Raw genomic sequence first — 23,789 nt, 5'->3', positions numbered from 1 at the left:
TGGAAGGGAATGTGACACTCCCACTTGATGAAGAGGTAACATCACCCAATGACACAGGGGTGGCTGCTGCAACGCTTGGGCTGGTGGTGCCCCTCAGATCATGCGGGGGATTCCAACAGGTTCAGAGACTCGTTTGAAACCTAACCAAGAAAGACCCTGGAGAGGTTTGGAACACACTCCCACCGCCTGAGTGGACAAGACATCATTGTCCTGGATTGACAGCAACAGGGATGGGGAGTTTCCTGTAACCTGCTCTAGTGACAAAATCAGTTCTGACCCCCTGCAAGCTGTTCTCACAAGAGCTGGTCAGAAACTGGCAGCTTTCTTGCAGGGGCGGCTCTAGGCATTTTGCCGCCCCAAGCACGGCAGGCAGGCTGCATTCGGCGGCTTGCCTGCGGAGGGTCCGCTGGTCCCGTGGCTTCGGCAGACTGCGCCACCGAAGGCAGCCTGCCTGCCGCCCTCGCAGCGACCAGCAGAGCGCCCCCAGTGGCTTGCCACCCCAAGCACGCGCTTGGCGTGCTGGTGCCTGGAGCCGCCCCTGCTTTCTTGCAGCCAATGCCCACTGAGTATGTTTGGGTTGAAAAATGTCCATTTTCCACGGGAAATTTCCAAATGAAAGGTTTGGTTTCAAAAGGAAGTGGGGGAAAGCCCTGCTTTCCGCTTTCTAATCATTTCCAGCTACAAAACAAACCCAAACAAATTGTGAAAAGTGGGTTCTCCCTCGTTTTCTCACATTCTTTTCACCTCTCCTGCCTTCTTCCAAAGGGAAAAAAGGGGGAGGGGTAAATATGGGAGAGAAGTGGGGGAGACGGGCAAAAGAACCAAAAACTGAAAAGGGAAATTGGTCAGTTTCCTGGGACCAAAAAAGAAACAACAAAAATTCGAAGCTGAAATGAAATAAATTATTTTTAGAATTTTCCTGTCAGGAAAAAAAACCAAATCACCCAAATTCATTGAAGTCAACATTTTTCCCTCCAAAATGTCAACTTCAACTAAACCAGGTTTTCCAATGGAAAATGTTTGGGTCGACAAACTTTGACCAGCTCCATTCCTCACCCATCAACCTCAAATCTTTAGCTTTCTTTCATCCAAGACCTCCAAGTCTCTGTAGCCAGGGAGCAGCTAATGACTATGGGCCAGATATAGAGAAGCAGGTGCTTATGTTCTATTGACTTCAGTGGGACCTAAACACATGCTTAAGCGTTGTCTTGAATAGGGATGTTCTCCTGAATGTCAGCCTAAAATTTGAATGCAGGAGACGCCCTGATGTTAGGGCATCACCCACTTCCCTGCGTGGCAATTAGGATGCGCTCACCATCTGTCCCCACCGATGAGACAGCCACAGTTGTTTGCACACTGATTAGGACAAGCAAGTTGCGCTGATTGGTTTGTCATGGAAAGGTCACATTCTGTCCTTGGATACGTGTGTCCAAACGCCCATTGATTTCAATGAGTCCTATCGCTGAGCCCACGGGCAGAATCCGGTCTTTAATTTTCAATCAATTCTGAACTAAGGAGGTTGTAATGTATTTCATTTAATTAATATGCTTCTGCCAATTGTCAGCCAAAGTGGGTTACTGGCATTAGCAGGAGTTAATGGGACCGGTTCTGGTGACGCTGTTCAGAGCTGGAGTCTCTGGCTTAAAGTTGCCTTCCACTATGAATAACTGATTCAGAACGGTTCCTGCTGAGTAATTAGAGTCAAAAAAGGGTCTGTCAATTCAATTTGCTATCAGCTGTCACTCTGTGTTAAGAAGCATGGAGCCAGGTATCCACAGATGCTGCCTGTCATATGCCGTGCTGGGGTATGGCTGTCAAGTCAAAACACAGCACTGCGAGAATGGAAACAAATTCAGCAGCGAGGCTATGATGGAATCCAAGCTGTTCAAAAGAAGCAGTCAAGAGACGGATGCTGGGCTTTGCCCACACACTCAAGAGGGGAGATCGGAGGGAAGGTCATGCAACACGTCTGCAGTAGGCACAAGAAAGTGGCTCTCAGCCTGCATGGGAAGGGGGCAGGGGGGGGAAAGGTGGCCAGTCCAATGGCAAAAGCGCTCCACCAAACCCCTGACCCACAAGCATGGCTAGCAGAAGCTCTCCACGGAGCAGCAGACTGTTTTGCATGAGGGTCAGAAAATCCAAGGGTAAGAACACAGGCTTCAAAGCCGCTGGGCAAAGTGGCACAGGCTTAAAGACGTGGATACAATGCAGGCCTAGACCTTCTTGGTCAGAGTCAATGTAATATCAGTCTGATCGCTGATACGTTGCTAATGCCCTTCTAGCGGGAATGTACTCGATGCACCGATGGGGACTGAAAAGCTTTAACTGCTCTTATCCAAGGTGCATTCTACTAGTTCTGCTCCGCTGGGCCTGAAAGTGCCTGGGGAACAGATCTGCTTTAATCCACCTCCTGCATTCCTCTGGCTGCTCGCTGGCTGTGCAGTCTGGCCCCAGCCTACCCCCACTCTGCATGCAAAAGAGTCTAGGGCACATTGTCAGCTGTGAACCAACCTGTAAGACTGTCCTGGAACCAAGGCCAGGCTATCCAAAGAAGCCTAAGGGAGTTATGCACCCAGTTGGGATTACAATAGGATTTGGGTGTTTATATCCTGTAGGCTCCTTTGAAAATCCCAGTCCAACTCCACAGCTGTAAAGAATGAGTGATCTGGGAGGACCTGGCAATTCACTCCATTGTTTTCCCCATCCCCAGAGTTGCTGTTCCATCTTAAGCTGCTTGGCCGCAATCTGGATCTCCAGTAACCTTGACCCATGAGGCAGAGCGGCTGCTCGAACACAAATCCCTGAGACAAGAGACACATGTTAATCTTCACGATAACGCAGTCTAGATGGAGACTGGGGAACGATGAATCACGGCTGGAAATGCTCTGGGTGAAAAGATGAACGTAGGATTGATGGTGACTGGGTGAAAAGGGAAGGGCTTGGCTGGATGGCGAAGCGTGAAGGATGAGATGGTTGAATGAAGATTTGGGATTCTCTTTCTGGGACTGGTGCTGGGGATCAGATGAAGCCCAGCCTGAACGGAAGGTGCCTAGTACCTCGTGTCACTGGAGATGCTATTCCTAGTCACAGAAATGAATAATCCTTTTGTTTAGATATTGGCCTTAATATCTGCAGCAGAGAGTACTACAGGTGAATCATACTCTGCTTATACAACAACAAAAATAATAATTGCTTAGTGCTGGGGTTTGAATGGTTGTTTTCTGGCCCGCAGAAAGGCTTGTCCTAATAAAGGTGCATGGCATGGCACGGTAGTGGTGGAGCTCGCCATTAGACTGTGTTTCTTTAAGGACCAGTCCCTGTACCCCAGAGGCTTTCTCAGCTGACTGCCTGACTCCCACCCTTTCGCACTCCCCCTTCCTACACGTTGTTGGGGTTGTAGCACAACAAGTTGAACTCGAGGTTCTCGTCCCAGTGCCTGAGCAAAACAAACAGCTGGCGGGCTGCGGCCTTGACGGTCCCCAGGCTCCGGCCCTCTGGGAACTCCTGCTGGTTCAGCCACATGCTGGCCTTGGCAGCCACCAGCTCCCACTCGATGAAGTAGGAGGCTGAGCTGTGCTCCAGCCAGGCCAGGGCGACTGCTGTGGCCCAGAGCATCCCCTCTGGCTCAGCCCACTGGTGCAGCTCGATGTCAAAGAGCAGGGACTGCAGCTCGGAGCTATCGGACTCCGAGCCTCTGCCACTGTCACTCTGCGGCTCCCGAGGGGACTGGGAGCTCTCAGGGGAGGAGAAGCGGCGGATGGTGATGGCAGGGGGTGAGAGTTCGTTCTCAGCTTTCAGGGCCTTTGACAGGCTTTCCACTGCGCTGCCAGAGAAGTGGCGAGGCCGGCCTGCGTCTCCCGTAGCCTCGCCATAGCCGTTCAGCGCTGCACCGGGAGTGAAGTCGCTGTCTGAGGAGCTCTCTCTAGGAATGTCGTTTGGTGCCAGCAGCTGCCGGCTGCCTCCAGGGCTCTTGGGTTCCCAAGGTGGGCCTGACTTCTTAGCGTTGTAGGAGCTGGCGGAGGGGCTAAGAGCCATCCGGTGGCAGGTGAACGGAGATGTCCACTTCAGCTTCTCCATGGGGATGCTGATTGCGTGGCAGAACGCCGGGTTCAGCAGGAAGGCACCGCAGGCCAACTGCAGAGACACCTGTGGAGAGGGATGGCAACACTTCCTTAGGGAGGCGCTGAGGTAAGGCCCTGGGGAAGAACGCGTTCTGTGTGCACAGCCAGGGCTTTGGAGCAACTTACCCACCAAGAATCCACCCCATGGGCGCCCAGGGCTCCAGACTGACAGGAGAGGCACCACCTGGGCCCTCGTGCCCCAAAGTAGGGGGGTTCCCTCCACAGTTCTGGGTCCAAAAGGTTTCTGGGGAAAGAGGTGGCCCCAGCTGGGCCATATTTTACCCCTTTTCCCCCAATGCAGTGGTCTCTGCTTTGGCCTCTTCTGCCCCTACCAGTTTGGGAAGTTTTCCAGCCCAACTGGGGGATTGGGGATAGGAGATGGGTGTCAGCTTGAGTTCTGATCAGCAAGTGTGTGTGTGTGTGTGTGTGTGTGTGTGTGTGTGTGTGTGTGTGTGCGCGCGCGCCAGAAGAGCCCCCGACACCTCCCGTCATCCCACTGACATGAGCCTGAGGTCTGGTTTGGTTGCTTACCAGGGGTAGGTAGTCAATGCTTTCATTGCTGCTCTCGGAGCTGGGTTCATTCACCCGACTTGGGGATTTACTCATGAAACCTTTGGCTGCTCGAGTCAGCAGTCTCGTTTTATGAAGGGTCAATCTGTGTCAGGACAGACATAACAAAGGAGGCATTTACCAGACCCATTGCCTCCCTCTAACCAATCACCTCTCAGCATTCCCAGTAACTGACACTCCGCTTCCTACACTAAGTCATGCGGTAACGCAGCTGTCAGAGAAACATATGCTCGGTCTGGCTCTGAGACATCAGTTCAACTGGCTTCCCATACAACAGACACAACCCCCTCTCCACTTTCTCTTCTGCACTAGACTGTCCTACGGCCTTGCCTCTGGTATGGGAAATTCTCCCCACTCTACACAGATAAGTCTCCTCAAGCTAGCATATGCCCATAGGAAGGCAAATTCCATCCAGGAACATCTCCTGTTAGACTTTCCAAAAGATCAGACTGGGAGGGGACATTCTGAGGACCATCATTTCTGAGTGGCCCAGAAGCTAATGCTTCAACTTGTCAAAAACATGGGAACCCTGAGCCCTGAACCTTTTCTTGTGACTCAGGGACTCTGACAGGGGTTTCCAAAGACCAGAGTCAGGGAGGTAGCCAGAAGAGAGTGTGAGGAGTCTGTAGGTAGGTGGGGAAGAGAGGGGGCATTTTGCCTTGATCCCTCATCTCTTGAAGTCATTAGAAAAGGGGAAAATTTGGATTTTTTTGGTCAAAAATGCCTAAGTGACTTAGGAGCCTCTGTCCCCTTGGATTTCAATAGGCCTAGATTCAGGGGCGGCTCTAGACATTCTGCCGCCCCAAGCACGGAGGGTCCGCTGAAGCCGCGGGACCAGCAGACCCTTCGCAGGCAAGCTGCCAAGGCACCCTGCCTGCCGCCCTAGCGGCGACCGGCAGAGCGCCCCCCGTGGCTTGCCACCCCAGGCACGCGCTTGGAGCGCTGGTGCCTGGAGCCGCCCCTGCCTAGACTTGCACAATTTCTCCATACCAGATGACATGGAGATATCCCCACCCTTCCCTCCCTGGATGGCTAAGGGGCATGGTAGTAGGCTAGAGAATCTTTCACCATTAAGTCCCTGGTTTAAATCCAGCCTAGCTAGACAGTGACTGCAAAATGTTCCCATTTTTTGGCTGGTCACTGGTTGACGTCACATGAATTTGGGGATCTGTGGGCAGGTGTCCACATCACACTTGGCACTACTCACTCCTCTCAGCAGAGACCCAGGACACTGACCAAGCCTGAACTCCCCTCACTGGTGGCAATTCCTAGTCAGAGTTAAGGAGCCCTGGTGGGGCAATCTGAAAAAGCTTGTCTTGCTGCTGCCATGTGATGCCTGTGTCTACACAGACCAAATCCTCCTCGCAGTGACACCACTGATTTCAACAGGCTGCATCACTGGCCCAGTGGCCCAGTACTTCCCTTCCTTTTACAAGCACCACATTTGCACAATACATTTAAAAATAAAGAATAAAAGAAGAGGCAGCTTGGTTGTCTGTCTGCTAATTGTTGGGCTCAACTTGTTGGCTGATTGTCACTAAGCCTGGCTCACAAGCTGTCTGCCTGGCCCAGTAAACCAGCCAATGAGTTTCACGGTATCAAAGCAAGAATGAGCTGCAGAGCATTTTGGTCAGTGAAATTCCCTTTACCAAACCCCCTTTCTACAGTGTAACCAGCTGCCCATCTGCCTGATGTGGACACACCCCCAAACAGCCTACAGGTTTTCCCTTGTGTGGGTTCTTTTTGTCAAACCCACAGCCAGAAGAAAACACTGAGCAGTGGAATATCCCATCCTGGGGTCTCATTGAGTCAGAGAATGCTCTGCTGCCCCTTACCTGGCAGAAAAAAGGGTATCAATGGACTTCTGGGAGTGAGCAGAGGAAGCAGACGGACTCTGCAGCGGAGCTGGGGAGAAATACAGAGCCAACGTTGAAGTGAGGAAACATCTAGCATCAAGGAAGCGTTAATCAGAGAGTTCAGGGAGTGCTGGCTGGAGGCTGGGCTCCTGGGTTCTATTCCTGGCTTTGATACTAAATTTCTTTGTGACCTTGGACAAGTTACTTCATTTCACTCTGCCTCTGTTTCCCCATGTGTCTAATGGAGATGATGATACTTCACCACCACTCCAAAAAAATGTTGAGCTGTTCATATGAAAGGCTATCTGGGAGATGCTGAATGCTTAGCACCGCTAAAAATCAGAGCACTGATTTAGCTGCCTAAATATGGATTTAGGTCTCTAATTTTAGGCACCAGTGTTTAAAAAATGTTGGCCAAAGTAGTTCTAAATAATTCAGTTAAGAGCCCAAATCACCAGCCAAAGTCAAGGGCAGGCACCAGATGTACCAGCTAATACATGTTAAAATGCAATAGCTGGAAAATCATTTTCTCAGGTACGGAGCTGCCGACACCTGACTTCAGAAGTCTGAGCTTTCTCACCAACCCTTGGCTCGGCACAGAAAGATGTTGCCCTGCCATTGGCTGTGACCAGCGGTGGCAGGAGAAGCACAGAACCCTGAACTTAGATCCTGGCAGGTTTAAAAAAATTTCAGCTCAACCTGAAACCTCAGTCGGATGAAGCGGTGCCACGGCAACCTTGAGAAATCCTGTGCATGTCTTGCTCTTACCTTCCGGGACACTGTAGCGCTCCCAGCCGGAAGAGGCGGGTGTACTGCTTGGTGACAGGCTGTTCTCATCTGCATCTGCAACAGCAGAAGCACAATGGCCACATCACCCTTCTCCACGTCATTACCATGTGTCGGCATCACCCTGGCCTCAGAGTGAGGGTCACAACCGGCCCCCTTGCCCTCAGCATGACCATCCTCCTCCATAACAGCCAGCACTGCCTGTCTGTCTGCTAGCTTGTTCGTCACCCTTGGCACCACAACAGACTACCATCTCCCTCCTCCTCCTGGATACCATGGCTTGACCAGACCTTCCGCTGGTGTACACTGCGTAGCTGCATTGGTTTCAATGGAGTTCTGCTGATTTACACTAGCTGAGGATGTAGCTACCTTCGACACCAGTCTCCAAATCAAAACCATCGCCATAGCTACACTGAGAGGGAAAGCGCCATGTCAGGATTACAAGGTGTGACAGTTCTATTAACCACTGTAATGGTTCCGCCTCACTGCCATGGCGCCTCCTCCTGGTCGTTCTGGGAATTAGCACAGTCTTTTCGCAGGGCACTCTCCTCTGGAGGTGTCTCACCTGCCGTCACTTCTGCTCCGGACGCACATCGCCTCAAGAATCGCGGCATCCTCTCCAGAACAGAGCCCTCCGGCCGTGCCCCATTCTGTTCTCCCCCTCCCTTCTGGGGGAGCAGCAGTCCTCTGTCCAGACACTCGCCTCTCTGGCAAACTGCGGCCCTTCACTGGCCACTCCCCTCAGTGGCAAGTCAGGGGGGAGACCCGGGCCCACCCACTACTCCGGGTCCCAATCCAGGGACCCTGTAGATGGCAGCCACGCTCTGTCCGTTTCCACTGTCTCCACCTTCCGTTTCCCTGGGCCACTTTCCCATAGCCCTAGCACCTTCTCTACCCCGTATCCCGGCTTCAGTCTTTCAGCCAGTCAGGCTGGAGCTCCCTCTCGCTCCCCTGACCCAGCCCAGCACTGCTCTGTCCCCGGTGCTGGCAGTTCCCTCAGCCCATCAGGGACCCAGTACCTTCTCCTAGGGCTCCCAAGGGGGAACTGGCTCCTCTGCCCTGCAGCTCTCTTTAGATATGGGCCTGCTCTTCCCTGATTGGCTGCTCCTTGCAGCCTCTCACTGATTGGCTGTCTGCTGCGCAGCCTCCCCAGGGCTGCTTTTAACCCTTCCTCCACCAGTGTGGGGCAGATGCCTCATCACAACCACATTCAGCATCCTTGGGCCCCTCTTCCGCCTTTACCAAACCCTAATCCTGAACAGAGAGCCCTGCTTCCCAACCCCTCAACCCCCGCCAAATCCTGCTCACCCATCACCACTGCATCGTCATCACTATTTGTTTCATGTGCACCTCCGCCACATCTACTCTCTCTTCATGGCGCCTGATGGGCTCCTTCAATGGACCTTAGCTCTGCTTAGGACAACCAGAGCTCAAAAGGTGAAGAGGAGGAAATTCCAACCCCAGAAGATGCATTCTAACATGTCTTGGTGGAGCTGGCTGTACCGTCCTACTGAACTGAAAGGCATGAGCACCTGAGGCTATTTAGCCTTTTAAAAGGAGGTTCCCAAAGGATCAGACATTGTGTGTCTCTCTACAGATCTGAATCCACCAATTAGGCTCTTGTGACCTTCATTCTAGTCTACTCTAATTAGGGTGACCAGACAGCAAGTGTGAAAAATCGGGACGGGGGTGGGGGTAATAGAAACCTATATAAGAAAAAGCCCCAAATATTGGGACTGTCCCTATAAAATCGGGACATCTGGTCACCCTAACTCTAATCCAGGAAGAGAGTGTGGCCTAGAACCTGGAGCAGAGCAGGAGTCGTTCCTACTCCCATCTCTACCAATGAGTCACTATTTGACCTTGGGCAAGTCATAAAAATTAGTTTCCTCTTCTGTAAAATGGGGACAATCCCATTTTCCAGAGTGCTGTGTGGTTTAAGGTCTGGAAACTGCTCAGGAATGCTGGAATGGAAGGTGCTACAGGAATGTGCATGCCAAGACAGTCTGTATTTTATTCATTCCAGGAAAAAATCTAGCATTTATAAGCCTCAAACTCTGAAATATACCCAAAGAGTTTTGAGAAATGTGATTTATCTGAGCACGTAAAGAAAATGGGAAGCAAGTTACAACATCATCAGATGTTATTGGCTGCACCTGGTTGGCTTTTTGAATTTCCTTGAATGGTGTTTTTCTCTCTTTTAGCCAGAGGTTTACTCCTCTTTCTCTTGCTCTCGGTGATGGGAAAACTTTCAGTGTCTCAGAAATGTTTAGTATCCAAGCCGTTGTGCTCATCCTCCCAATGCAACTCGTATCTCCCCTGTGCTGCCAAGGAACCTGGAGTACACACTGGGACCACGCTAGTGATCAACTGCTGATAACTGAGCTTCTCAGGTCAAATTACCCCTGAGAAGCTGGGTAGCTTGGAAAGAAGTCAATGGAGAAAACAGTTCAAGTTATTCGCATCAATTACACTTCACTGATTGACACGTGTATACACAGGTATGTCGGCTCTACCAAGCTGGAACAGACCAATGGTCCATCTAATCCTATATCCTCTCTGTGGCCCTGGGCAAATGCCCACTGGATTATTTAGCAAGTCTAACAATATGAGTGGTGCCAAGGTCTAATCTTCAGTGAGCTGAACCTAGAGCAAACAAGGGCTGGTGGGGCAGATTTCTGAAGCCTTTATGGAGGGGCCAAAACCTGGTCAAAGTACAACTCTGAACAGTGGGCATATTGGGATACTGAGGCATCCAGTATCAAGGCACTGGGCAGGGGGGTGGGCTGGACTCAGCTACCATCATTATGGTTGGGTCTTTCATTGATAAGGTGTGGGGATGCGAGCTAGGAGAAGTGACAACCCAATTTTAAAGACCATCAACCTCAGACAGTGGATGCAAATCCTGCAGTAACAGTCAGCAAGGATTAGGTGTTTAATTGGACAATTCCGAATAGCATCTGTGGGTCCCTCTAGCTAGGGCAGAAATCGCTAGAGATGACAATCCTCACAGTCCAAAGAATAAATAGATTATTAGTAGGGGTCAGGCAGAATCCTTCTCCTCCACAGTGGTAGAGGATTGCACAATTTGGTGCATTGTGAGGAGGTTATACCCTCCTCTGGACCATCTGGTTTTGCCCAGGGCCACAGAGAGGATACAGGATTAAATGGACCATTGGTCTGCTCCAGCTTGGCAGAGCCGACATACCTGTGTATACACGTGTCAATCAGTGAAGTGTAATTGATGCGAATAACTTGAACTGTTTTCTCCATTTACTTCAATAAAGCTAAGCCTATTTCCGCAGCTATGGATTCAGCCTGCCTGTTGTTTGTATTTATTGTTATATTTCAATACATATAAGAAGAGCTGGCCACTCTTCCTTTCCAGGGGCTGATCATAGAAACGCCTGCATTACAATATAACAACATCTGGATGTATAGCGAGTTCAAAACATTATTGTGCGACCCCCTAGACCAGCCCTGTGCAGAGACCTAGCTCAGCTGATTCTAGATATATTCTGAGAGAGAAAACATATTTTTCAGCACAGTTACTTTCCAAACAATCATGAATTCCAGCTCTTTCCTTATCCCTGAAGGAGAAGATCATTTTAATTCAGCAGCAGTCATGACTGCGTGAGACAAAGTCCAACCTAACTTATCTTCATTAGTAGGAGATTTACAGAGACAGTCAAGTGTCTGAAGTCCCCTAGTCTCTAATTACAGCAGGCTCAGCTCCTCATGTCCCCTGTGTTGTGCTGTCAGTTAACCTCAGAGCATCAGCAAGAGTTACTTCTCGTGATCTGAGCATTTCAGAGTAAGTTCTTTTATAGATGCCCTGTTTCAAGAGATGGATTCCAGCCGGAAACATGGTTAGCTGTCCAGACCACATGCTTTGCTCCTCATCAGACCTTTCATATGGCAGTATCTATTGGGTTTCCGGGAAACGGGGCGGGCAAATCCCGCCCCATGCTAACGGATCCCCCCCCCCAGCCTAAGGGTAGGTCCCACAGGGCCTCAGAAACCCACTAATTTCGGGGGACAACGAATAAAAGAACAGGGACAGGAGTGCGGTCAAAGGGTCATAAGAAGGGATCCTGATGGGGACACTGAGCAGAGAACCCCGGACAGCACCCATTGCTCCTCGAAGGTGTCGAGGGAGCCAGCGGACGCTGCCCAGAGGAACTCCGCCCGGAGACGTGAACGGACTAAGGATCGGAAACAAGCCCCACAGTCGCAGGAGTCTCCGTTGGCCAACCGCCTCTCATCTTAGCCATAGGAAAGACAGAGACAATTCTATAGCGGGTGGGTGTGATACAGGAGGGCCAGGGAGCAGTGGGAGAGTGGTGGAGGGGAAGTATATAAGCCCTAGGCTAATTAAGGCGTGGTTTCCTGTGGACTAGGGAGGGTTGAGATACAGGTTAATTGGAGTACCTGGAGTCAATTAAGGCCCTGTTAGCAACCTAATAAAACCCCCTGCTTGAGGCAGTCAGGGGAGAAGGAGGAAGGAGAGAGGACTGGAGCTTGGAGGTGTGCTGTGAGACTTGGAAGATCAGAAAACCGGAGTAAGGGAGACCTTGCCCCAGCAGGGGAGGGAGACTCCCTCCTGCAGTGTTTAAGGACCGAAGGTACCCCACCCAAGGGGGAAGAGGGTAAGGACCCGCAGGGGTTGAGAGGGACTGGGGCTCAGAGTAAAGCACAAACCCAGACCCCTTCCCCGCTTCCCTCCTTTACCACCTTCCCGGGCGACTAGTGGGGCCCTCAGGGCCCCAAGAGCAGGGGAAAGGGATGGCATCTTAGCCCCACACCAAAAAAAGTGCAGGACCCACCATACTACATTGGCCATCTTGTCACATGGGGCATAGCCTAGATAGACTGCTTTCATCTACCCTGGAGCTAGCCAGGGCATTGTAACTCAGGGTTTGTGGCTGTTGGCCTGGTGCGGCTCAGATTACAGATTCCTGAGGTGAAATCCTGGCCCAATTGCAGCAAATGGCAAAACTCCCACTGGCTTCACTAGGGTCAGGATTTCATCCTGAAAATGCTGTTATTGCTAATAGGAGTTAAACTCTGTGCTGTTACTGCCCTTCAAGAAACAGGCATCAGAGCTAAAGAAAAGGCCAGAAGAAGAAAACCGACCAGAGGCAAAAAAATGGAGAGGGCTGACAGCATGTGTCAGTGCACGTCCTATGAAAGATCATACCCACGGGTTCTAATCAATTATTACAATACTGAGCCCCAGAAGGGCTGCCATCTTACTCATGCTGTAAAATCCATCGTCTGCGCCATCCTGGCCGCAAGTCGACTGGGTGCGTCCAAGTCCGACGGAGAAGACTCGGTGCCTTCTGCTTCCTGAGCCTGAGCTCCGCTGGCCACCTTGTTTGGATGCTGGCCCTTGGTATGAACAAAGGGAATTCACAGCATTACCGTTCCCAATGGACGGACAAACACGATGCCAATCGAGTGAGTTGGGTGAAATCAGTCACTTCACGGCATCCAAGCCTAGCAATGGCACCCTCCTTCGCCCTGGGACCGGCTACTGTACTCCTGTCTGGCCTAGGGACTCCTTCCTCAGCAGCAGGCCGCTTCTGTGGTGCTCACTCTATGCCAAGAGCCTGGAGCCCTCGGAGAGCCCATCACTCCCCTAACTGGCCACAGGCTCTCAAGAGAGGTACATTCGTCAAACTCCTGCTCTCCAACCAACCACACCCCCTTTCCTGCCACCAGGGCTGCCCGGAGGGGGGGGCAAGTGGGGCAATTTGCCCTGGGCCCTGCAGGAGCCCCGCAAGCCCTGGTCCGGCAGCGCTCCAGGTCTTCGGCAGCATTTGGGCTGCGGGGGGGACCTTTCAGTCGCTCCAGGTCTTCGGCAGCATTTCGGCGGCGGGGGGCACTTCAGTGCTACCGAAGACATGGTGCGACTGAAGGGCCCCCCCGCTGCCAAAATGCCGCCAAAGACCCAGACCGCCGCCGGGTGAGTACAAGCGCTGCAGCTCCCCCGCTTTGCCCCAGGCCCCCTGAATCCTCTGGGTGGCCCTGCCTGCTGCAATGACCTCTTTGTCGTAGGCTGTGGGCCTTCAGAACAGCCCAGGCTAAGAGACCCCTTCACCTCCAGGCCCCAAGCTGGCTGTGATCGGTCAGGACTGCATGGTGGAGTGGAAAGCCCCTGGCCTCCAAGTTGGGCAGACACACCCTTGGGCTCCAGTGCTGGAGAGCTCAATCATAGCCCAAGACTAAGGACCTCTGGGACCAGGATATATGGACACATGAACACCATGGAGACCTGCACTGAAGGAGTAGCTGGAGATCCAGGGCTCAGCTGCCCCGAACCTCCCAGAAGAGAATGGATTTGTTATTATTACCACATTGGCAGGCCTGGTTTTTTTCCCCTGCCCAAGCTCTGAGGTGCTGTCTGAACCAGGTTTCCCGTATGGCACCCCCAGGCTGGCCCCTCGCACTCCTGTGCAATGGGGCTCAGGAGATTAGCAGGGAGTGTGGGAGGCGTGCCAGCCCCAGCCCAGTAACGACACTATGCTGGAGTGTCCTGTTACCTGCATTGGCATATTCGACCACGGTTGGCAGGTAGCCACTGGTGCTCAGGTCCACCGGGACAAAGGCCGTGTACTTGCTGATGACATTGCAGGCTCTGCTGGTTTGCACAGCGTTTACCTGGTACCGCCTCCCAGACCCTGTGGGGTGAGAGATGTCAGGTTATGATTCATGAGTTCTGTGGGCTCAGTCCCTCTCCTGGGGCCTAGATCACAAAAGCCACCCACACGCCTCAACCTCCTCACTGGCACTCTCAGCAAACAGGCCCAGGACTGAACTGACCATGGGGACTGGCATATCCCTTTGCCCAGAGCTCTGGTCTCTCTGGGGCAGGATCAAGGCACAATAGCATGAGGCAGCATGGGGAAAATTTCTGTGGCTGCTGCAAGCTGCTGACTAGATAGTGCCATTCTCCAGGGCCAGACACTGCATCCTCCAGCCCAATATTACTGCCCAAGGAGAATCATCCCAGGCACTCGGCCCGTTTGGAGCTTCCTCCCAGGTGGGACAGAGCTGAGAACAGGGGAACGGCCTAGGGAAAGAAGGAGAGAGATGGCTTTGGTGCGAGGGCCCATCCATTAGATTCCCCACGGTGGTCATTCTCCCTCCGTCCCCTGGTTTAGTGTCCTAGAAAGCCTTTCTCACTGTGTGCCCTCCAAGACCCCATCCCAGCTTTTATTCAAGAAGCAGGGCAGGTTGTCTGGGAGTGCTGAGTCAGCTTTAGGGAGCCAGCCAGCTCTGACCGATGGGCTCAATCAAGCTGCCAGCTCTTCTGTCCCTTAATACTGAGCCGTAGGGTCTTAACTCAAGGATCTCAGTGATCTGAGGCACTGGGCCCCTTTGAATGGCCCAGTGTTTCTTTGCCACCATAGCACAGCTGGGATCACAGCCAGCACTTGCTGGGGCTGGCACCAGCTGGTATCAGTGCCTTTCGAAAGCCCTTGAATGTTTCTGAATCCATCCGTACCACACCACTGGAAAGTGATGCGCCACAATGCATTGCTGTAAAACACCTCTGAGCCCACCAACAAACCAAGCCACCATGAAACAAACCATCCCTGCTTGGGTCAACAGGCCAAGCCTAGAGGTGTCACACGTCACAAGCTTCCAATTAGCAGCCCAACCCAGCTTCAGCTGTGCTCCTCTGATGAGGTGCCCACACAGGCAATGAAAAGGTTAACGTGGACCTGAGAGCTAATATGCTACCTGGATACAGTGCAGGGGGAAAGGATGGCCCAGGCTTAATTAAAGATGAAGTCCAGCTGGGGTGGTGACTATAAAGAAGGGAAGTTAAGCTTAGAAGGGGGCTGCAGGGAGGAACTCTGCAATCACTCTCTGGGACTAGAGCAGTGGCCATGGCAGTTCAGGAGTCAAATTAGTGATAAGCCCCAAAAAGCCCCAGTCGTGTGAATTCATTGTTTCATTTACTATACGTTCTAGTTGGCGTTAAACAGTATGACGGGAAATATTTTGCTTTTTATATACATATATAATAGTCTCATGGCAAATAAGTTAAGAACTTAGTGCAAGTTGATAACTTAATTGGTTAATAACAGAGTAAAAGCGCCCGGTGTTTTAATAGCATGTGCTGCAAAGAGCCGCAGGAGACACATTAAAGAGTGGCCTGCGAGCCGCCGTCTTGTGTATCACTGGACTAGACAGTGGAGAAGCTGGGAGGGTCAAGGAGGAAACTCAGGGGAAGAGTTGATACTGGGATCCTCTTGTGAGTAGACAAGTCTGGCAGGAGGCCAGGAGAGAGTAGGCGCAAGCTCTGGTGATGAGTCCTGATACCAGGGCAGGATCTCGATGTCTAGGAAGAGAGCCCTGGGAGGCATTTAACTGAGGAGCTGTGGAAGGTTAAGCCCAAGGAGAGCAGAAGTTGGGTTAAGTTGTACTTTTGGTTTGGGATTTCTGGGGGGAGTCCAGGGGACAGCCATGCGAGTCCTGGCCCTGAAAGCAGGGTGAACTTTGGGGGGCCTGGATTCCCCTACCCATCACTGGGAAGGAGGTGTGCAGCCCTGGACAACACAGGATAAGGAGTTTTGAGACCCGTGAGACAAAAATGGGTTTGAGGACCACAAGGCCTCCAGTGAAGGAAGAAAACCTTCTGTAAGCACATTGAAGTCTTAGTTGTTGGACTTTCTGATACCCAGAAGGGATGGGACTAAAGTGTGACCAGGTTGGGGGACGGAGTCACGAGAAAAGGCAGAGCATCATGGGACCAGAGTGACCAACAGGAGGGGGCGCTAGAGAGAGAAGAGCTCCTATGCCACGCCCAGCAGCAAACCCAGCGCACCCGCAGTCGCTGCCCATGCATACCCAGCTCCCATCTAAATAATCGCATCTTCTCCTCCTTTCCAGGCTGGCTAGTGATTCTCTCCTTGTTTCTTAATGCGTGCATTTGATTTTACTTCTCCGTGACAATTTCATCCTTGGGTTACTTCAAGAAAGGGATGAAGAACGGAGAGATGCTACCAGCCTGCAGTAGAGGACGTTGCTAGCTGACAGAGCTCAGTATTGTATGCTGGCTCCTGGGCCTGTGTCCCCACGGCCCTCTCTCCCATCTCACTGGCTCTTGTTCCACAGTGCCAAAGGCCGCCTCCTTATTAACTCCCGGGGGCCAAATTCGTCCCTGCTGTAAGTTCACTGAAATCAGTGAATGCCTTTTTGGTTCATGTGTCATTGGGAGAGTGTGTTTTCAGACCAATTCTGTGCTGAGTTACCGCACATGCACGTCCCCGGAGTTCAGTGGGTTTGAATCGGAGCAGAATTTGGCTCTCTGACTCCCACCTGGATGGGCAAATTAAAAATAACCCTCCCCTGCCACTGAAGCAACACCCCAAACTCAAACCACAGCCAAACAGGCTCAAATCTGTCGGTTTCCTTTCCCAGCCCACTCATTTTCATGTCAGAGGCCTCTGCACTTCTGGGCCAGGACTGGAGGCAGAAACAATGACATTCCAGGAGCGGGGGAACAGTTCTCTGCACTTCTGTCTGTGCCAGAACTGGGAAATAGCAGAAATATCACAAGGGGACTTGCGATCAAGAGATCCCCAGCCCAGGAGGTTTGGCTAATTCACAGACTTGTTCAGAGACGTGTCCAAACAGCTCCGCTAGGAGTGATAGATTTCCTGGTAGAGTCTAAACTTCTCGATACTTCTTTGAACGGAACCATTTGATGTTCCATTCAAAGCCAGGCCCTGAGAATTGCAACTCCATGGCGGAGGGGGCTGAACAGCAGGTGGTGTGTTATGGTTCTCAAAAGTCCTAAAAGCGTTTGATTTGGGCTCACGACTCAACGTGACTAACCCGCTAAAAATACAGCTAGCAGCCCTATGTGGGAAGCAGGGGAGTGTGGGAGAAGGGGAGAGGGAGAGGAGAAGGAGCGTGCTAACATGCAGCAGGGATATTTAATGAGCAATTAGGTGAGCTGGAGAAAAGCAGAGAGGGCATGAGGCCAGCCTTGGGGGGACTCTCCTCTGATCATCACATGGAGCATCAACACGTGGCCACGGTGCATCTCCACCATGTGACCTTGCGTTAACATGTGATAACACTGCGGGCCAGATCCCCAGCTGCCGTAAATTGACGTGGTATAATTGAGGCTACTGCAACTGCACTGGTTTACACCAGCTCTGGGAATCTGGGCCTCCATTCTCACTGAGGCTGGCTGGCAAGGACGCCGGCATTACCGTGTTCGATTTCACATTCCTTCTCGGCCAGCAGCTCGAAATCCCGGATGATGGACTTGGCCGCCAAGTGGTGGAAGGTCTCGTTCCACAGATCCCCTTCGCCGTTCTCACGGCTCTCTCTGTCTTGGAACAGGGGCCGGATGTCAAAGGTGATTTCCCACTGGACAGGCTCATTACTCCTTAACCCCTTCACCACCGCCTTGCAGGTGGCCCTGGGGGAGCGCGGGCACCCCCTGGAGGAGCTGAGATCAAGATTTTGGGGATCCCAGTCTGACGAAGTCTCTGTTTCAAAGGCAAAGGAAGGGTGCTGGGCAGATTCTGCAGGCAAGCAACAGGCACATAATGAATTAACATCACAGGGAAGGGCCAGGCTGTCTCCCATCCTCTGCTGTCACTGGTGGCCCAAATGAGGAACACTTTGACAACATGCCAGAGTAGGAGTTAGAACCCAGGATTGACTATAAGGACACTTGGGGTCAAATTCTGCTCCCCGTTACACCCACCGATGTCAGTGAGTTCCTGTATTCTGTATCTGACAGCAAATGACTCACGGTGTGACCTTGGGCAGGTGACTTAACTGCTTGGTGCCTCAGTTTCCCCCGTGTTAAATGTGGATTATACCAATTTCCAGGGTCCTTGAGTCTTCATTTGTGTTTGTAATGCACTTTGTGACCCTTGGATGAAAGACACAATAGCAGTGCAAATAGGGTTGCCAGGTGTCTGGTTTTCGACTGCCATGCCCAGTCGAAAACGGACTCTGGTGGCTACGGTCAGTACCGCTGACCAGGCCGTTAAAAGTCCAGGCGGTGATGCTACAGGGCTACGGCAGGCTAGTTCCTACCTGTCCTGGCACCGCGCTACGCCCTGAGAGCAGCTAGCAGGTCCAGCTCCTAGGCAGGAGGGGGTGGGGGGATCCATGCGCTGCCCCTGCCCTGAGCACCGGCTCTGCACTTCCATTGGCTAGGAACCCAGGCCAATGGGAGCTGGGGGGACGGTGCCTGCAGGCAAAAGCAGGGCGCAGAGCCTCCTGCCCCCACCCCCAGGAGCTGGACTTGCTGCTGGCTGCTTCCACGGCACAGCGTGATGCCAGAACATGCAGGGAACCTGCTTTGGCCCTGCTGCACCTGAGGTAAGCCTGCACCCTGACCCCCAGCCCTGAGCCCCCCAAACCCAGATCCTTCTCCTGCACCCCAAACCATGCATCCCTAGCCCCATCCCAGAGCCCGCACCCCCAGCCGGAGCCCTCACCCCCTCCTGCACCCCAACTCCCTGCACCAGCCTGGAGCCCCCTCCCGCACCCCAAACCCCACATTTCTGGCCCCAACCCAGAGCCTGCACCCCCAATCACAGCTGATTTATTACAGCTGCGGAGCTGGTCCAGTGAGTGAAACAAAGTTTGGTTTACCCCACACATGCTGTGAAAGGGTTAAGAAGCCAATTAACCAGGCTGGGGGCACCAGGAGGCAGCACCAGGCCTGATTAGGGAGAAAGCCCAGCTGCAGGGTTTTGTTTTTCCTCATCAAGCACTGGGGCTGGGAGTGTTCCCTTTCTCTGAAGCAGCCTGAGGAAACAGAGCAGAGCAGCTACTCCAAGGGGGAGCTGGAAGCCTGATTGGACACCAGGGTCTTAAGGAACTGGAACCTGCCTGGAGCCTTGAGTGAGGAGAGGAGTTTGCCAGCCCAGACAGTGAGGTTGTTGAATGCCCAGGAGCCTGGACAAGGCAAAGGGGCAAACGGGAGAGGATGAGACGTACTTGGGAGGAGGAGGAGGAGGAGGCCAGCTGAGCCCAGCCGGGCTGAAGGTTTGTTTTGTTTACATTTCTGCAGGGCTTTAGTAAAGGATAATAAGGGGCTAGACTCTGTAAAGTGGTCTGGCTGAAGATTAGGACCCTCTTCTGCTGGAGTAGGCCAAAAGAAAGGGGGGGGTGGGGAAACTGAGGCAAGAAGTGGTGCAATTCCATATTCAGCCAGGAGGGGGGGTGTTGGGGCAGCAGTTTTGCCACTGGCCTCTTTACGATTTGACCAAATGTTTCCCAATTTACCTATACAGGCACCAAGGTGCTATGGTGGGAGGTGCACAGACAGGCTAGGCCAGCTGTGCTCCAGAGGTGGACCCTCTTGATAGCAACCTGCTGGATGTCACTTACCCTGATCCCCAGGGCTCCGGCTGCCCGAGGAGGATCTCAGGAGAGAGCTGGTCTCCGGCTGACCCAGGCACCTGCCTGGAACCATGTGCTGGAGACCATCCTGTGGGTGGGGAGCGTCTGCATCCTGACAAAACGACATGCAGCTCTGGTGCAGCAGAGAGGGCCTCCTGGCGCCGGCGCCTCGTATCCGTGTGGTGGCGACGTAGGGGCTGGTGGTGAAAGGCTGTGAACAGGGAAAGGGCAGAGTGGGATAGACGGGCATGGCCAATGGGTGGGGGTCTTGTTAGGAAAGACACGGGCACAGCGACTGTTGGGGGGGGGTATGACGATAGACCACTGGAAAGAAGAGGTTTGTGTAGGAAATGGATGGATTGATAGGAAGGCGAGATCCTACCACCTACCCACCTGTGTCTGACCCAGTCCCTTCCTGACCCAGCTCTCCCATTGGCTCGTCAGACATGTAAAACGCTGACATGTGAAATGGCATCTGTTTACTGAACACAAGTGTTTCACCACCGCCCCACAAAGGTCCCCTGACAACCGACTGGGATTTATGTCTCAGTGCATGCCCCAGATGCATTCCCTTTGGGGCTGGAATGAGTCATCGAGGCAGCGCCTTCCCCTGACCAGTGGAAGGATAAATGTGAATTTCCTCAATCCGGCTCTTTTAATTACTTCACATGGCAACTAAGAGATGGACAAAATAGACAGGCTGGGGCCCAGCTACTTAGTTACAAAGGGAAAACTGAGCAGCGTTCTTCCTCCTTAAAATAGTCCCTTGGGGGTGGGCAGAAAGGGAGAGAAACAGATCCCTGTGTCAGCGACTCTGCTAAGCCTGAAGGCTTGTCTGCAGCGCTTCAGTGTAGACTCTACCTATGCAGACGGGAGGGGTTCTCCTCCCAGGGTAGGTGCTCCACCTCCCCGATAGGTCGACCTAGCGCTGCCTATGCTGGGGGCTAGGTTGGCTTAACTATGCCCCTCTGGGGGAGGGGGGATTTTTCATACCTCTGAGCAGCATAGGTAAGCTGGCTTAATTTTCTAGTGCAGAGCAGGCCTTAGGTGGCAGCATTCATACCTTTGTCCAGCATTTTTAAGGCTGGTCTCTGTACAGACACTCCATTCCTGGGAGCAAGAGAGACAGAAATCCTAGTGTTGCAGAAAGATGCCCTGAAGGCCGATATCCTCTGATTCCTCACAGACCAAGCTCAGCATGGCAGTGGCAAGCTTTGCCCTGGCCTCCGGTGCAAATACCCCTGCCCTGACCAGGTGGGGTCCTCTCTAGGGTTTGGGGGGGGGCATTCAGTTTCCATAACCCATTCAACCCTTGGCCTCTCTTCTACAACTGCCCACAAGAATGGAGGGGAGTGAGGGCAGAACAGTTTGGACAGTGGATTTTGGATGATGGGCCCGTCTCCTGTCCTGTGGATTGGCTGCGGATCACCAAACTCATTTCCAGCTCCCCACGGCTCCTCGATTGTCCAGAGCCCGCTCTGTCTGGGTCGGAGGGAATTCCCTGTGATGAAGGGACACTCCTTCCCCCTTGTTCTCAGCTGAGTTTGGCTTCTCCTGACCCCTGAAAATGCCCCTGAGGTGGCAGAGCCTAAGCAAGGAGGCATCTGATGTGAGCTCAGTGGAAAGTCTCTCTCTGGGAGCTACTGCCGGCACGTTTCCACTCGCTCTTTCCCCTCCTGAGCCTTTCTCCTTGGAGATCAGGGAAGTGTCTGGGAGTTTAAACCATCCATCCTGACGCTCTGACCTTTCCTTTCCAGTTGTGGTGTGGGCATTGGGCGGGAGGGGAGAAGAACTCTGCGTTCACATCTCTGAAAATGTCAAGCTGCCCCCCCACACACACACACCCACAGTGTGAGAGATGGCGCAGAACAAGGCAGCTATTAAAACCAAGCAGAACACACGTGTCTAACCCCTGTTCTCCTTATCGTCTTCTAAACATCATCATCCCCCACAGTGCACAGAGACTGGGGCCTGGCCGGCCGTAACGGTGCAGACACACATACCTCGCCAGCCCTACAGCACAGAAGGAATGAAGCATCCACCCTGGTGGTAATTAACCACCCCTTAGAAATACCTGGACTTAGTGACGTTCCATGACTAGCACCCAGTCCCCCTCTACCCCTGAGGCTGAGAGAATAATTCCTCTCCCGTGTTCTACTCATCCGTTCCCTCCACTCTTACTGTCTCTCTTTAACAGCCCTCCATCGCCCCGTTTGTCCTTCCCTCGGCCCCCCTCCCCTCCCTGCCAATCTCTGTAACCTGTGGCAGAGAAGAAACATAGCAAAGACCTCAGATACCCTGTTCAGGGTTGTCATGGGAACAGGGATGCAGCAGCAGCTGTTCTTGCTCCGGTCTGCCCAGGCTTGTTGCGGACACTGATTTCGAAGGCGACCACCTCAGGCATGTCAAACACCGGAGCAAGCCATTCCAGCCCTTTGCCTGAAAATCGTCACGCTGAGATCAGGTTCAAAGGGGACTGAATGCCTCTGATTCACCGCAGACCACAGAAATCACCCTTTCAGCGAACCTCACCTTTTCATTTCAGTTTATAATGACCTCTGAAGGGAAGTGAGCAGCCTTCTTGTGGGCTGAACCTCGGACCCTTCCCACTCAGCATTCCCAGCATATCCCCGGCCCTCTCTTGTAAAAAGCATAGGTGGCCCTAAGGGCCCACAAGCACTAGGAAGCTGTTCCAGCTGGCACAAGTTAGAGCAGCTTGGAGGCTGCTCTAGCTTGAACCAGGGGCTGAATTAGCTCCCAGCAGGCTCTGGGATGGTGGGGGAGCAAAAATGTGACAAAGCCACCTCTGTCCCCTGCCTCAGGTGCAATGGGTGGGGTTCAGGCACATCTGAATCTCTCTGGCCCAGTGGAGTACCACCAGGGAATGAATGGTTGTTAAGGTGTGGGAGTGATCAGAATGACTGGGACATTGATGCAAACTCATTCTGGGGATATTGTAGCCTGTTGTGTCTAGGTGAAAAGAAAGCACTGTGAATGAAAGCAAAATCTCTCTGGAAACGTGCTTGGGGCAGACTTTTCCTCTCCGGCTCCTTTTGTAGCCTATCTTTCATTGCCTTGGACCCGGCGGTATATTAACAGGGGATTTGCATCAAGATTAACTTTGTGTTCTGCTGTGAGGCACACAGGTGCTGCTACAGCCAAACTCTGGTGAAATATGAACCCAAGAAGAATTAAAAGGTATAACTAGGATCCAACAAACAACAGAGCGGAGCTCAGGCCCCGCTGATGAAGGAGACAGTAGAGATGCCAACAAGACCCATGAGCCCAGGCTATGAAAAGAAGTGGTGGACCGGTCGTGCGCCCCCCGCTGGAAATCTGGACAGGATTTTTCTACCTGCGGGGCTTTATTTCTGGCAGCAAAGTTTTCTTCTTGGCACCGCGTTGCAGCACAAGCGCACCCCAGATCTGAGCCCCACCAACCTGGGAGCTTTGTCTGCCGCTGCAAGGCTGCCCCTGCACCTGATTATATGGGCGGAGTCACCTGAGTGTGCTTTTAAGGTGGGCAGGAGAGCATTGTGTGACTATAGCAGCGGGTTTGGAGACAGGGCCTCGGGAGAGGAGGCCTTGGACGAGGCACACTGAAGAGCATCCCATACCCTAGAGGTTGCCCTGGGGCCGGGGAGCAACACTGGAAGCCCCAGCTCTGGGGTGGTGTCATGCAGGAGATGAGAGGGAGGAGGAGATGGCGAAGCAGGCAGGCGAGCACCCCGCAGAGCAGCCACTGGGGTCTGGAAGCTGGAATCCTCCACCGTGGGCCAGATTTTCAGAAGAGCCCAGGGCCAGATGTTTAGTTGCTCAGCACTCGCCCCTGGGGCCAGATTTTCAGGAAAGCTCTGCTCCTTCCACTCACCCTGCACCCTGCTCGCTGAGACCCTTCAGAAATCAGGCTACTGGTTCCCACCCGAGCTGAGTGCACTTGAAAGCCTGGCCCTATGTGGCCACAGTACCGGGAGGCCAGAGTGTCCAGGGGAACTGAGGGGACGGGGGGTAGGAAAGGCTCTTACCCTGCAGCTTCTGTGCTGGAGACTGGAGCTGGGGAGTC

General features: G+C 52.8%; 1 protein-coding gene across 1 annotated transcript in view; it reads right to left on the bottom strand.

Annotated features, from left to right (window-relative positions):
* Positions 1 to 486: 486 nt before the first annotated feature.
* The window catches only part of VWA5B1 (von Willebrand factor A domain containing 5B1), a 72,558-nt gene continuing 49,255 nt past the window's right edge, over positions 487 to 23,789 (bottom strand). Inside the window, exons 16-23 of the mRNA XM_039509567.1 lie at positions 19,715 to 19,937; positions 17,569 to 17,886; positions 13,879 to 14,016; positions 12,590 to 12,724; positions 7,316 to 7,390; positions 6,527 to 6,596; positions 4,653 to 4,776; positions 487 to 4,146 (exon numbers count right to left, since the gene is read on the bottom strand). Of these exons, the coding sequence (XP_039365501.1) occupies positions 3,379 to 4,146; positions 4,653 to 4,776; positions 6,527 to 6,596; positions 7,316 to 7,390; positions 12,590 to 12,724; positions 13,879 to 14,016; positions 17,569 to 17,886; positions 19,715 to 19,937 (1,851 nt within the window). The 3' untranslated portion in view covers positions 487 to 3,378. The remainder of the gene's footprint in view (positions 4,147 to 4,652; positions 4,777 to 6,526; positions 6,597 to 7,315; positions 7,391 to 12,589; positions 12,725 to 13,878; positions 14,017 to 17,568; positions 17,887 to 19,714; positions 19,938 to 23,789) is intronic.

This window comes from Mauremys reevesii, linkage group 21 (genome assembly GCF_016161935.1).
Source record: "Mauremys reevesii isolate NIE-2019 linkage group 21, ASM1616193v1, whole genome shotgun sequence".
NCBI classification, from domain to species: domain Eukaryota; kingdom Metazoa; phylum Chordata; order Testudines; family Geoemydidae; genus Mauremys; species Mauremys reevesii.
This window is presented reverse-complemented; position numbering and strand designations above follow the sequence as displayed.